The sequence below is a fragment of the Macrobrachium nipponense genome, chromosome 1, assembly GCF_015104395.2.
Source record: "Macrobrachium nipponense isolate FS-2020 chromosome 1, ASM1510439v2, whole genome shotgun sequence".
Taxonomy (NCBI): Eukaryota; Metazoa; Arthropoda; class Malacostraca; order Decapoda; family Palaemonidae; genus Macrobrachium; species Macrobrachium nipponense.
In genome coordinates, this window is record NC_087200.1 from 193747059 (window position 1) to 193763273 (window position 16215).

General features: G+C 45.4%; 1 protein-coding gene across 1 annotated transcript in view; it reads right to left on the minus strand.

Moving 5' to 3' along the window:
* Positions 1 to 16215, minus strand: part of LOC135219964 (prolyl 3-hydroxylase 1-like) — a 173252-nt gene that overhangs the window by 134308 nt on the left and 22729 nt on the right. Inside the window, exons 2-3 of the mRNA XM_064257207.1 lie at positions 13067 to 13292; positions 11525 to 11668 (exon numbers count right to left, since the gene is read on the minus strand). Of these exons, the coding sequence (XP_064113277.1) occupies positions 11525 to 11668; positions 13067 to 13292 (370 nt within the window). The remainder of the gene's footprint in view (positions 1 to 11524; positions 11669 to 13066; positions 13293 to 16215) is intronic.

Sequence of the window (16215 nt, forward strand, 5' to 3'; positions counted from 1 at the left end):
GAGGAATTGGATACTCGCTCGCCTTCCCAGTGGAACTAGCAGTTGGAGAAGAGTAGGAGCAGCCATCGCCTTGCGGCGATGGCCTCTCAGAGTCTGGAAAACGTATCGTCAGGAGGAAAACGTTTTCCCGAGGAGGGTTACGAACTCTCACTGTAGGTAAGGGTCTGCCGCCACTGTGAACGTCGTCTGGGGGGGGCTGATCGACACCTGACAGGAGAGAGCCGATACCGCTCCGACTCATTCCAGTCCTCATTGAGGTCGAAACCTCAGGAGAACCGAAGGGGTATTTAAATACGGTGTCCGAAGACACGTAGAAACCCGCCTCTGTCCGGGCAGTAAGAGGAGGTGAAGTAGCTTGTTCGACCGTCCAGAACTGAGAGAGCCTTCTTGTCCGGGAGACGAGAGACTACCCGGCCCGGTTCAACACAGTCGGCAAGCTCCGATCGCGGCAGACCCACCGTCGATTTGGGTTCCCTCTCGGGCCCCGGGCCCCAAAACGACTCGAGCCGAGACGTGGCTCTGCTGTGGGAGCGGCGATCCTTCCCCGAGGTCATTGTGCTGACGAATCAGCGCCGTAACCTCGGCAAAGTTCCTCTGGATCTCGGAAGTCACAGCATCTTGCAGAGTGGGACCGTTAAGCCCTTCGAACAAGAGCATATCCGAGAACCTTCCTCCTAAGAAGGAGGGAACAGCGACAGCCCCTCGGTCTTCCCCATCCACTTGCGCATACGTCCTGGCCGGTCCCAAGAACCGTGCCTGGCACGTAGGGCGCTGTGGTGGGATCATGAGGGGCGCACCCCTCACGATCACTCCTCAATACCCTCGCTCCTCCCGGTGTAACCCAGAGGAGGTTGAAGGTACGGGAGAGGCAGACCAATGACGCTCCCTCTTTGCTCGCTGGCAGAACCAGCAGGCTTGAGGGCTGCAGGCGATCGTCAACCCGCGGTGGCGATCGAGCTGCAGGCCTGGTCGAACCGTCTCGCTGTGGAGAACGGCTGGACTGAGCACAGCGGCCCCGATCTCGAGTGTCAGAAGAGCTGGTGCTGGTTGCCGTACCCGGTATCGCTTTCTGTGAGAGCGACGGTCCAGGCGAGCCTGCAGGCTCCACTGTCACAGTGAGACCGGTGCTTGTCCTCACGGCACGTCAACGTCGCTGGTTCCAGCCGTGGCTGGCACCGGCGAACGGGAGGACCTCTTCCCAGCCTCAGCCCGTGGTCGGTCGTGGACCGTCACGTCCCCCCCCGGGTAGCCAGCTGTTCGCACGCGAGAGTGAGAGCTGGTCTGGTGAGAGTCGCATGAGCGCTGTCACCAGTATTGCCGCCCCGTGCCGTGAACCTGACGCTGAGCGGACTCAGAGGTCTGGTTCCTGGCTGCACGGGTCGCTGGTAGGCGACCGTACACTCGGTACCAATCCCGCGAACGAGAGGCCGAGACGGACCTGATGCAGTGGCAGAACCACTGACACCAGGCGAGAAGAGTACCGGTGTTAGCCGGTACCCCTTTTTCCTCTGGTCCCCGTAGTCTTCTTCCTTGCGGAAGAAGAGACGGGCCCCGCTCCCGAAGGAGCAGGAGGACCAGCGGAAGGAACCCTCCCCCTCCGTCCCACCGAGGTGAGACGGGTCCCCGAGAAGCTCCCGAGGGAGACTTCTTAGGAGGGAGGAGGCAACCTTCTTCTTCCTCGGCTGTGAAGCCTTAGAAGTCGAAGGGGAAGAGGCGGCAGCCGACGACGATGAAGAAGATGAAGACGACGACGACGACACCTTCCTCCTCTTCTTCGTCAGCTTCCTCAGGACAGACGTAAGATCTGCTATCCAGGGCGGAGCCGGGGCTGCTGTAGCCGAAGCCACAGGGCCCGGACGCACCTGTACAGACAGACCAAAGTCTGGGGTAGTACCACCACGAACAGGGACGACATCAGCATGTATGGGCATCTCAGGAACAGCAGGGCACAGCCAGCACAGCATCGGTAGGGACAGCCAGCGCAGCAAACGGCAGGGACAGCCAGCGCAGCAACGGCAGGGACAGCAGCGCAGCAACTGCATGGACAGTCAGCCCAGATCGGTAGGTACGGCAGGCAGCACCGGGAACACAGGAAGTGGAGGCAGCAGCCACAACATCCTGGTACCGGCGGCAGGTCCAGGGGGCGCGCTCTAGGGCAGCGGAAGTGTGGTCGCTGCAGCGCGGCAACCACCACGAGCGGCGGCAGCACGCCCCCTCTCGGTACGGCGAACGGCATTTCACAGCGGCTGTAGGCAAGACTGTTACCACGTGAGGCGAGTACACAGGTGGAGGAGGGACGTCGTCACCTGGTTGCGTGGTCACCACTCCATGGTGACCGCAGTAGGCCCAGACAAGAACCGCCAGCAGCCCCTGGACACTAGCACGCCCTGCAAATGGAAGGACGCCCATACCTCACCAAGGTCCACCCTCGTGGCAGTAGCACCTGCGGAAATCAACAGATAGTAGCGATTAGTGTGGGGGGGGAAGTCCCCTCGCGCGGGGGGGTGAGCCCTCTCCGAACGAGTGGAAGACCCCTAATACAATTGTACATCGGGCACCGAGCGCCCTTCCCCGCGCTCGACGGATCGGGCGAGGAGAAGAACGCCGATAACCTCCCCCCCCCCAAGGGGAAGAGCCATCTGTGGGAACTGAGCGGGGGGGGGGTTCTCGTTCCCCACCCCACCCCCCCCGCACAGTACCCATGTACCCAACAACAATATCAGAGCCCGAGAGCAATCGTGCCATCGGCCCGAATGCAAGGGCATAAGGATCAATTCCCTGACTGAGCGGAACTTGAACCAAATAAATATTGATGCAATCAATAATAAGTAATAAAAATGAAAAATGCATCTTGCAAAACGATTCACTTCACAATGAATAAGGGCTCGGATCGAGCGCATTTGCGCCCTCGTACCGAGCGCAAGGGTGAAAGGATTCATTCCTTACCTTTATGGATCAAGGTTTCTGGAAACCTTGATCCATAATGAATTGATGCAATCAAAAATATATGAAAATGAAAAGACTACTGCGCTTGCGATTTCACTTCATACAAATAAAAAGGGAAGGATCAAATCCCGTGGGAATAGCGGAAACATTGATCCCAGTAAACAATGCAATCTCAATAAAAAAAAAATGAAATGAAAAAGAACTGCACTTGCGATTTCACTTCATTCAAAATAAAAAGGGGGAAGGATCAATTTCCGGGTAAGCTCGGAAACTGAACCAAAATGAGTATTGCTACAATCAAAATAATATATGAAAATGAAAAAGAATACTGTACTTGCGATTCCACTTCGATACGTGAATAAGTTTCCGTGCCGAGCGCATTCGTTCGGCAACGGGGCTACAGGTCAAAAAAATATAAATGAAAAAGAGCACTTACTTACGATTTTCATCTACACATTTCCAACCCAATTTACGCTCGGAGCGAGCGCTCCCGCCCTCGGCACGAGCATACACAATACGAGGATCATTTCTGGGAAAAATGAATTCCCGCACTTACGCCCTTCAGTCCCGGCACTCGGGTAATCGGAGGGCGTGGTGCCACCAAGATCCTTTAATTCACAATTGAATTCAATGAAATGATTGTACTTACATTCAGTTTTCACTAGATAATTAGAAAAGAAAAACACAATCATGCGAAGCAAACGACGATGAAGCGGGCAGAGAGCGATGATACACGTCCACACGCCAGCAGGCCGAAAGCAAAAGTGATTTGTTTACCTCCCAGTCGCGCCGCCCGCGCGCCTGTCGGACAAGCAGTTAACTACCGAACCCCTTGTTCGAAAGCTTACGACCTATCCAGCTGCCGCTAGTACCTTCCTATTGTAAAAGGACCGAAGGTTTGTATGCCGTGTCGGAACAAACTCCAATTTATCCTTATTCATCCTGAAGTGAAAACATCTAGTCCTATTGTTAAACAAGATTGGTTAAAGGCATCCTTTACCATTGTTTTTTTCATTTGTTTACAATGGTGACCTTTACTAAGTACTTACTAGACTGTGTGTGTGTGTTGTGTGTGTGTGTGTGTGTGTGTGTGTGTGTGTGTGTGTGTGTGTGTGTGTGTGTGTGTGTGTGGTGTGTGTGTGTGTAGATCTGCAGATCACTTTTTCCAGATCATAATTATGTAGTATTTATTAGTCATGATGCCCTTATAATAACTTCTTGATTTCTTAACATTTTAGAAACTCTCGCCACTAAACCCTAGGATGAAATGAACATAAAGAATGCTACACTTTCACTTTTTGTACAGTACTGGACTACAATATATCTACTCTATTAATGAGAAAATCTGGTACTGGCAGTCCTTGGTTATTGACAGGAGTTCTGTCCCCGACGGCGTGATGATAACCGAATACTATCGCAGATAAAAAAAATCGGCAATAATAGTGCCGATCCCCGTTTATCGGCAAATATAACTGAGGATCAACACTGATAAGCGGGATGAGCACATATATGCGCTGAAAATTCAGTTATCATCCTCGCTAGACAAGCACCATAAAACCATATCGCCAATAACCAGGGACTGCCTGTTTTTCAATTTGCCTTTCAATGACTAAATTTAGTTACATATTGTAATTATTCATTTTCTTATTCAGTGACAACAGTTATTATTCAGTTATTTACTTTATAGTCATATTAAATTTACATTAGTATTTTCAACTTATGACACCACTGTAACTGTAGAAGCATCTGAACTGTAACAAAGTACAGTACACGTACTTCTATTTTCAAAATTATAATATTGTGCGTAATGGTAAAAACAACCTGTTGGTTTGTTTCTTTGTTTGTATGGTGTTTTTACGTTGCATGGAACCAGCGGTTATTCAGCAATGGGACCAACGGCTTTATATGACTTCCGAACCACGTCGAGAGTCAACCTCTATCACCAGAAATACTCACTCCTCAATGGAATGGCCGAGAATTGAACTCGCGACCACTGAGGTGGGACGCCAACACCATACCAATCACACCACTGAGGCGCTAATAACCTGTTGGTAACTTTTCAGACTTAACATTACACATTCTATACAATTATACTACTTGCAGTCATTTACCTTTTTCTTCTTACTAGATAATACATAGTGCCTTTAAACTTTCCTAGCAATCCATAACATAACATTTCTATCTTTTACAAACGTATATACATCTCAAGCTTACTTTCATTACTTTTAACTTTTGCGGTTCCCTGTGGCTACAAGGGTATAAAAATATGATATTGTTATGATACAATAAAGTTTGTTCATACTTACCTGGCAGATATATATATAGCTGTATTTTCTGAAGTCCGACAGAATTTTAAAAACTTCCGACACACGCATTGGTCGGACCAGGCGGTGGTTAGTACCCATTCCCGCCGCTGGGAGGCGGGTTATCAGGAACCATTCCATTTTCTATTCATAATTTTTATTTCCACTGTCCCCCATGAGGGGAGGTGGGTGGGTACTTGATTATATATATCTGCCAGGTAAGTATGAACAAACTTTATTGTATCATAACAATATCATTTTGTTCATGAAACTTACCTGTCAGATATATATATAGCTGAATCCCACCTTTGGAGGTGGGAAGGGACAGAATAGAAGGATTTTAGGAAACAAATGCATGCAGATGATTTACATCTTGGTTCCACCTGTTAGCATAGCTGGCTTCGTGGGTTACTGCCACGTAAGTCTGCTTGTGCTACTAGAGTTGCCAGCGAGGTAGAGACCTATATAGCTGGTGCACTCAGATGATCTGTCAACAGGGGCGAGACCACGACGTGACTAGACCATATTGACCATACCATGAGGGCTAAGAAAGTAAAATAAATATATAATATATATATATCACCACCTGACCAACCTAGCCAAAGTTAAGGTGTTTTAAAACTAAGGCTTAAGAGTTAAAAGAAGTCGCCGTTGTCGGCGACTCATCAACTAAATTAAGAGCTCTTCCAATAACCATTTTCTACAGGATAGGATGAGTGGTACTTCTTGCCCCCAAGATTGTGTCTTGCAGACACGTATGGCCCTAGCGAGCAGCAGATCTCATATGCCATCTTCACAATCTCGCAGGGAGTGTGAAGTGAACACAGAGTTGCTTCGCTAAAACATGGTACTCAGGATGTTACTGAGTGCCATGCTCTGTTGAAATGCTTCCGAGGCCGCGCCCTCACCTCGTGAGCATTTAGATAAAAAGATTTCAAATCTTTGTGCAAACACAATGAAGGAGCATTTTTTGAAAGAACTCCTTAACACTAAAGCCAGGGTGTTCTTCGATATGGGCAAGTCTGGTCTTTTTCGGACTGCAGATTGCCCGAATGGGGGACTTCGACTTTCTTGAGTTTTATGTAGATAAACTTGAGAGACCCGACAGGGCACAGGACTCTCTCTGGCTCCTGCCCACTAACTTGTGCCATCCTTGCTTCAAGATTTCTGGCCCAAGGACAAAACGGGTTTCCATTCTTAGGCCACAACGGAAGGCTTAGAGAGCACACCGCCTTGTCTTCTCTAAAGCCAAAACTTGTGACGATGGCTTAAAATTTCACTAACCCTCTTTGTCGTATCTAGGGTGGTTAGAAGAAGGCCTTCCTGATCACATGCAAAAAAGTTAACAGGTAGGAGAGGTTCGAATGCTTTAACATCAAGAACTTCAGACTACGTCTAAGTTCCATATTGAAAGCTTCGATCTGGACATGCACAGTCAGTCCGTCTGTACTAAAGTCAGGTGACCGACCAGTTGACAAGTCAGACGAATCAAGGACAGCAAGGCTGTACCCTGAAGACCATAAGCACTATTCTTCGCTGAAGAATGAGTGTCCTGGACTGCCTGGGCGATTCAATCTAAGCAAACCTTGGGGGTGTATCAACGCAACCCAACGTCGTCAGCGAATCAACTGACTCGAGCTTCTGGTGCCAGGAGAAAAGGAGCGAGGAGCAAAAGGCGATTCAGTCCCGAAGAGAATGCCTGACAGTCCAACCTGGTCTCATGTTACACGATCATCGGGGGTGTATAAACGCAACTGACTTCGTCAACAAGAAACTCAGGGCTACTATATGTCGCCTGATCTCGCACGAGTGTCTGACTCCGAGAAAACAGGTGAGACAAAAAGTAGATGGTGAGCGAGTTTCGAGATTCCACAGAACTCAAAAATCGTGAAGGAAGGGCTTTGTTGTTTGACAGACGCAAATCTCTGAGCCGCCCAAAGGCCGTCAACAACATATTTGCATATTCTTTAATAGTTGTGACTGCCAGCTTATCCCATTCTTCAGACGGAAAAGGAAGACGGTAATCTTATTCCTGTCAACCCTCTCGATAGTCTGAACGTAGTCAGACTCAGAGCGGAGAGGTTATAGGTACCTTTCGAGTTAGAGTAGACCAACTCTCTCGGAAAAGGTCCTTGGAAAGTGAACTAGGAAATATGTGACCTCTGTGAATCCAAGATTCTGAAGGCCAACATGGGGCGATCAGCGTCATTGTCGCTCCCCCTGTGACGTCATAAATCCTCTTATTACATTTCCTAAGCGATTGAAAAAGGGGAAAAAGAGACTAAACATCCATCCCCGTTCAATATCATAGGATGGCGTTTAATGGTACCGATCCCGGATCGAGAATAAGGGAGCAGAGAAGAAGCCGCCTCTTCGTCCTCAAACTGTCGAAGAGAAGAATGAAAGGGCGTCCCTAAAGTCTACACAACTCTCAACTTACTTCTAAAGAAAGATTCCACTCACGGAAGTGAATAATTTGCTGCCCGTCGAGCGGATAAACGATTTCGTAACGGACCTTTTTGCAATCCTGTAACGAACCTGTAGAGGATCGTTACATTTTACGCCTGTTGTTATAATAGGCTCTTTCTCGTAAACTCGAACAAGGACCGAGAGAAGATACTTCTTAAGATATGAGAGAGCTGTGGAATATCAGAGTTGATCTGGACCACTGGTTCCCAAAAAACTCGTTTTCGAGGACTGGAGGGACTACCGAATCGCTTTTACTTCTTTCAGATTAAGATCCAGGACATCTGAACCCTATCCAGATGTCCGGCACCTTCTTTCTATCACCTCAGGTGATAGACGCACTGAGAGATGTTCAGAATCATTGCTAGATCTTGAATAATATTTCAGTTTCCCGGTAGGAAAAAACTGTGGTCTGAATTGCAGTCTATTCGGGAAACAAACTTCTTCAGGAAGGAAATGGTCCCCAGCAAGCTCATCCATTCCCTCCCCGAGTATGCTTACTTCCCTAAATAAGGCTGCGCTTTGCCTAAGCAGGAGAGCAAATAAAGAAAAGTGCAATGTTGCGGTAGACTCGTAGTTCCATACCGTGCGGTAACGAGCACCGAAAGGATTAAGAGATAACTCTGTTGAAACATAGTAAGGCAAAACGAATGCAACGTTTATTCATTCACGTAAGAAATCCCCTCAATCTTAGGCTAAAGTCCGTGATTGTAGGAAAGATACAGGTTAGTCAGTCAATCCCGCAGGAGAGACGTAACCGTCAGCACAGAGATACGGTTAGTCAGTCAATCCCGCAGGAGGAGAGAGACGTAAACTATCGCGCATGACAGCGCACGATCTGTCACTGAATACTGGCTCGGTTGGACTGGAGGACAGACAGCGTGACAGCAGCAGCAAAGCAGCTTACGAACGTCGTCTCTTAACTTTATGTCTGGGTTGCAGCTACCCTATCTTCTACGAAGAAATAGGTCCGTTATTTTTTGAGCAGAAAGACTCTCAAGCTGGTATATTTAAAGCGAAACAGAAAACGCTAAATATATAGATGCGTTTGTGTCGTCAGAACACTACCATACAACGGTAAAAAGATAAATTCGGAAACTCCTGTTAGGCTGCAGGGAGTAACGATTAAATGTCCTTATTAAAATAGACAACAGACAACCTCTCGGTTGCCATCCAAAAAAAGAAAGAGGTAACTACAGCAAGCGTATATGACTTGAAACCAACCAGAAGTAAAATAACGCAAGGCAAAAAATGAAATTATATCACAATAAAGTTTGTTCCTACTTACCTGGCAGACTATATATAGCTGAATTCGGAAATACAGCTACATACATATCTGACAGGCAAGTTTCATGAACAAAACTTAAGAGAATCGAAGCAGTCGAAGCAGTCAGCTCAAGCTTCCTTATGTTAGGTTGGACATAAGCGTTCATTGACGTAGTCTACAAGTCTATTTCTTGTACGAGTCTGCGAATGACGAATGAGAGCTCTTCCGAATCTTGTCAATAAGAGCTTATTCGCTTACGCAATATCAAGTTAATGAGATGTTTGTCATGAGAACTAACCCATTTACGGGACAAAGAGATATTTTGTCAAAGAGGGGCTACCCACTTACTTGACAAAACGAAAGTATATTGTCAATGGGGGAAAGTCACTGAATTGACAAAACGTAATCCAGGGAGTCGAGCATTTAATTTTTCCGATTCCCGTCTCAAACGAGGAAGGGGCAAGAATCCTGTTAAGAGACTGGGCTTACGGCAAGTAGGACGACGATGTTCAATTCGGCAGCGTAGTCCCGACTAGAAACTAACAAAATCTATCATCTGAAAAACCGCCTTTCAGATGGGGTAAAAAGCTTGGAAAATTTATCCTGGGAAGAGGAAGAAACTCTCCAACCAGCTTCCTCTCCCGTATCACAACTAATGCCTGCTAAAGCTTAAAATTTATTGCAGAATGGCAAAGGTTGCGGTAGAGCAAACGAGATCTTCCCTTAACTCCATCCACATATGCGAAAAGCAATATTAATTGACAGAGACCTCTTGAATTCACGAAACCCGATGTCTTGCTGGGTTTCGAAGAAGAAGTTGTCTGTTCACTTTAAGCTTCCTCCGAAGCACTGCCTACTTCACATTCTTTGCAGGTGAGGTAGAAGGTATCACCGAAGGTAGAGGTAAAAATTCTTTAGGCCCAAATCTGAAACAGAGCTTGAAGAGTTCAACAGAAACGTTCAGCCAGGCGACACACCTGGCGTGCGCTGGTGCACGCTCGGCGTCCACTGGAGCGCGCTCGGCGTCACTGGCGCGCACGGAGCGCGCTTGGCGTGCACTCGCGAGCGCCTGGAGTCCATCCGAGCGTCCCAGGCGTCCGCTCTCAAAAGCTTCCTGCTACTATGACTTCTTTTACGTATTACTCGGTGGAAAGACGGACACGAGTTCAGGCAACGTTCGCCTTCTTACTTCTCACTGAAACGCATAACGAGAGAGAGAGAGGACGTGAAGCGTCCTCTTCTATATTCTATAAAGCTTCTATTTAGAGGGCGCGAGTCCTTCCGAAAGCTCCAACCCTGCACGGAGAGGACGCTTCGTTCTTTTTTTTTTTTTTTTTTTTTTTTGGAGGACGAGAAGCAAACTTTCAGGATTCGTGCACACGCACGCACTTTGGCAGTCTGGGGATTTTCATCAGTAACGCCGGAAGGCACGCCAGATCGGTGGGGGTTCCTTGTAACCCTCCTTCGGCTTTCGACATGCTCCCTCCCCAGGTCCTGGGAGTCAAGCAGAGGTCCAGGCCTAGAGGCGAAACGAGGCCGATCTGACGCACCCTCCACTAACACAAGGGGTATCACTGCACTTCTGCACTTCACTTTTACTCTCTAAAGCAAGCACTTTCGATTCTAAGTTACGAATCGAAAGAGTATAAGAGAAAGGGCAATTCCTCTACAGACACTGCTTAGGGCCCGAAGGCAATACTGCAGGGTTAGGAGTAACAATTACAGAAGTATCACTTCACAGCAATGAAGAAGAGCGAGCACCTCTCGTAGACATATTCATAGCCCGTAGGCCATACTACAGGGTTAGGCAAAATAAAGTCTACAGGAAGGTTAGCAGGTTCACTACCTGACTTTTGTTCTGATGACTTGTTACTGATTAATTGCGTACATACGAATCATACGTCTTCCTTACGGAATTAGACATGTTTACTGATTAATTGCGTACATACGAATCACGTCTTCCTTACGGAATAGGACAAAGTCTCACACTCCTTACATGACAAATCTCAACAAAGAAGGAAGACCCATACCCCTCGTACATACCAAGTGCGGATCTACCGAAGCTTTCGGTAGCCACACCCTCTCTTTGCAGACAATCCCGTCTGAAACTAGCCTAACTAGATTCAGATATTTTAAGCAAAAATGAATCAAATTCAAATCAATTTAAGATAGCGTATGCCTAGCCACAAATCCAAGTAAATAAATCAAAAGACAATTAGGATACTTAGCGGCAATGAAGTTTCCAAAATCCTAAGACGGAGGTACTGAAAACAGGTGTTTTCAGCACCGGCGACAGAAAAATTATGAATAGAAAATGGGAATGGTTCCTGATACCCGCCTCCCAGCGGCGGGAATGGGTACTAACCACCTGGCCGACCACTGCGTTGTGTCGGAAGTTTTTAAAATTCTGTCGGACTTCAGAAAATACAGCTATATATATATCTGACAGGTAAGTTTCATGAACAAACTATATAGTTAATGAACATATGACAAATTTTCCATTGAATGTAGATTTAGTACAGGAGAAACTGGAAGGACTCACCTTTAACTCTCGATTAAGCACAGTTTCAGTCTTAATATCTCCTTCTGTAAGATAGTACTTTAAATTATTTTTCATGACTTCATGCTCAGGCTGTTTTGCCAAAACAGTCGCTGCTGCATCAGTTGCTTCTTTCAGTTTGCCAGCCTAGATTAAACCAGAAACATAAGTAAATGCAGTTAACTGTTAACATAACAAGGATCATTATAATTACTATATAGATTATGATTAATTAGGACTAATCAATGCACACTGTAAAGTTAACCACCACTTATTTGCGGTTCAGGATTTACTGCTTCACCTACTTGCGTGTTTTCTGTGGAACTTATCCCCGAATTATTCACAAAAAAATTGGTAAATTGTGAATTTTTTCATCTAGAAATATTCACCAATTACTATTTTTCATGTTATTTTTGGACTATATTTTTTATGACAAAAAATCATTTACTAACTTTAAAAAATTAATATTAATTTAAATACAGTAAACTACTAGTACTACTTGAAAATCATGGAAACTTGAATAGTTTTCACGTCGTAAGCCACACATTTTTAAGGGTGATTTTGGAAGATGACTTTTAAATGATATCTAAGTGTTTTAGATGATAGTTTAAGACATTTGGTGTTTGAACTATTAAAATAAGCAGTTATAAATATTTTTTGAAGGTGACTTTGGTATTTGAACTATTTAAATAGCCAAGTATAAGGATTTTAGAGGGGGATGTCAAGTAGTATTCACGGATTTTAGAAACATGGGGTTGACTTTACTCCACAATACTACAAGACATTGACAATGGACAATGTCACAGCAAAAGGATACGTCTTCATAAAAACTTGATAAAGGCAGTCCCCAGTTCAGGGCAAGGGTTCCATTCTTGGCCAATGCTGTTAATTGAAAATCCGTGATAACAGCACTAATTACTGGCTTAATGATGCCGTTAACTGGATATCAGCGTCATTAACTAGAGATCAGCACTGCTGACCAGAGATTGGCAACAAATATCCAGTTAACAGCATCGCCAAACAAGCGCCATGAAACCGTTAATGGGGGACTGCCTGTATATTGTGAAAAATGGAGTTCTGTATTTATTGACAGCCTTGAGCAGAACTAGAACTACATACATATTGACTATTGCCCTTTGACTTGGAGAGAAAAAATATACTCATGACATGAGCCCTTTCATGAGCTGTATGGGTCACAGAAGCCTTACTGCTACAATACTTTAAGCACAGCATGATGGGCCTCCAGAGTTATGACCACTCCACACCAAACACAAATGCTTGACCAATCAATAATACTAAACTATACGGAATTAGAAAGTAAGCCATCCAACAAGATGCATAAAATAAAACTGGCAACAGCATGTCCCTAAAATGAATTTGGCAAAGCTCACATAAGGTGAAGGAACAGTTCTCTAGATGCAGTACTTCTCAGTCACGTCAATAAATTTTGTGCTCATATTTTTGGAAATTCGTATTTAAATTAGAAAAAGAACTCTACCTTGTTAAATAACTTGTATGACAAAGTGGAAATGCCAATAAACCTACCCGGTAATAACAGAGCTGTAGATAATCATATGGTTTTCGAATTTCAAAGTCCTCATCAACATGTCCTTCAGCCACTCGGTCCATGCGGGACCCAAATACTTCCTTCTTGCATTTCACCAGACATAATGTGTTACGGATGGATTTCTCAAAGAATCTAACTTCTTCAGTTAGATTTTCAGAAAATAATTTCTCTCTGGCACTTTCTTCTGAACATTTTCTTCGGCAGCTACATTCAGAGAAGTAAAAAAGATCAGAGACAAAACTTTTACCATAGACAATAATTAAGGGCAGGTACATACTGAATAATATGTTCAAAACATGGTCATATTATCCAACTACAAGACAAAAGCAATACTATAAGTACATTACAAAATCACTACATAATATAATGAAGGGCATAGAATACTTAACCTATTAATTCGTATATTAATTATTACTTATCAATATGTTGACACAACTGAGTGCAGGATCTTTCGCCTTTATTCAAATGCAAACTATATAAACTGGCATATAACCATTTTAATGTATACAAGTCATTATTGTTTAGTAGGTCTTCGGTGAGGAACAGCTCATTAGAACTGATTCAGGTAGATGGATGGACCAAGGGGAGGTGGAGAACATCAACAAGGAATATTAAGATTCATCAGTTTCTCTTTCAAATCTCACTTGAACATCTTAAGCTGAATGGGGTCAAGAGTGTACAGACATGGACTTGAAACGATGTAATTTTGCCTTCACTAGTAGTTTTAATGCAGTCGGTGGGATTCTGGTAACAACCTTACTTTGTTGGCTGAACAAGGGGAAAGAGTACACCTCCATGTTGCTCCTTGGATGCTAGAGGGCATCCTCCATCACTGCCTTCAGACCTAGAACTGGAGAGCAGTCAAGTGGTAGCTTTGCATTTTAGGCTGTGGTGAACAGGTCGCTTGATGAGCCAATCCATACTTCTAGTAGCTTGTCCACCAATCTTGATACAGGGACCACTCCATCCCCATGATCTGGTCCTTTCTGCTCAGCTGATCAGACACCACATTTCTTTTAACTGGGATATACTCTGCAATTAGGTCCACCTGTATTTTCTCTGACCAGTCACACAGTTTCACTATAAATCTTGCTTGTTGACGTAGGCCACTAGGGTGGTGTTGTTATCCTCCATTCAAGCGAACTCCCTACACGTTTCGGGAGGCATCATCAGAGAATACCAACCTCCCTGAGGGTGGTTTGCTGAGTGGCAATCCTAGCTGGAGATTGTGGGAATCCATCCACCACTTGGGATCCCTTCTCATTTCCTTGCTGACTGAAATCAGTGGGTAGAAGAACTTCTCCAGCACGTGGCGCCCAACCATCTCTAGCTGTCACTGCAAGAACCGAGTTCCGGTTATCGGTGCCGTAAGGTGCCAATAGTAGAATTTTGGCACCATATCATACCTAAAGGAGGTGCCACTAACAGGTTATCAGTGCCACTAACCAGTTATCAGCACCATAAGTGCCATAAATCACAAAGTGTCCGTTAATGGCAGTTTTTGCTTATCAACACCCTGCCGAGAGCGAACCCCTGCCGATAACCAGGGAATGCTTGTAATGTTACTCGGGTAATTATTAAAGAACATCATGACGCTAACGCTTATATGGGTGCAAATGCAACCGTACCAAGTACAGTTAACTAAAAGTATATTACAACATTGTCTTATTTGTAGGAGAAAGCAAGGAAGGCCATATACATACGCCCAGTGTGATTCCTCCATTACCCTAGTTCACGTGCACTGTAACCAACCTTTTAATACCACAGGTGTGGATTACACTGTTGCCGGCAGCGCCCGCCCAACCTATGTCGGATGCGCCTGCAAACAAGTTGATCTCTGGGTTGAGAGGGGAAAAGGACTTTTCTTCAAGTAGTCTTTTTTTTTTTTTTTTTTTAATTTCCACCAAAGCAGATGCTGTTTGACTTCTAGCAATATCAGGAACACGAAGTCGTCTGAAGACTTTTTCTTTTACACTAGGACCGAAGTTAAAACTGTAGGATCCTCATATGAAGTCTGCCCAGAAAAATGAACTGTTTGATAAAGGATATAGTTCTGAGAGGGCTCATCCAATTTCTGGCAGTGCACTTGGGAGAGTTAAGAACTTGTATACAGTGTGAAGACATGACTATTCTCTTTGGGGAGGAAAAAGCCTGAAAAAGAAGAGAGTCCAGAGTCATTCCCAAATACGTACACTATCCGTTGAGTTGGGATTTTTGAAGGTTGATTAGAAGACCAAGCTCTTGAGCTAACTTTTGTCGATCTCCCATGCAGCTTAGTTCTGTCGGAGAGCGAAGAAATCAATCGTCCAGATAAAGGGCACTGTTGATCCCCATCAGATGTAGCCAACTCACCTGAGGAGCCAGACCCCGAGTGAACACTTGTGGTCCCGTAGTCATTCTGAAGCACAGGGCCCGCAACTGAAAGACCTGGCCTTTGAAGACAAATCTCAGGTAGTACTTCCTCAAGTCTGGATGAATGGGGACATGGAAGTACGCATTTTGCATGTACTATATGGAGACCATCCAGACTCCTTTGTGGATAAAGAATCGAACAATTTGTCTCCATTTTGACCTTTGTCTTCAAGACAAAGACATTCAGTGCACTCATGTCTAGTACTGGCCTCCAGCTATCTGAAGACTTCGGGACCACAAAAAGCTGATTGTAAAAGCCGTCGGTCTCTGGGTCCTCCACTCTCTCGATCATTTCTTTTGGAAGAAGAGCAGACACCTCGTCAGCCAGAGCAGATTAGTACTTCTCTGAGCCAAGAGAGTATGCCGTCAACGCTATGGTTTGCTTGATTAAGGGTGGACAGTCGACGAACGGAATAGAGTATCCAACTCTTAGGACCTCTAGCACCCATTGTTCTGCTCCATTCATGCCAGAAATGATGGAGTCTGGCACCTACTGCTGCATGGGAAAGACTTCTCATTTCTTAAGGGTTGGGCTTGGTGGACAATTTTTTAACTGGTTTGGTTGGAAAGCAGACATTTCCTCTTGACTTGGGTTGCTGTCTCTGTTTGCCACCACGAAAGAGCAACCATTGAAAGGGAGATGTAGACTTAAGCCCCGTACACACTATGCATCATGATGCTCGCAGTGTTAGATGGATGCGTTGAAAAACGGCTT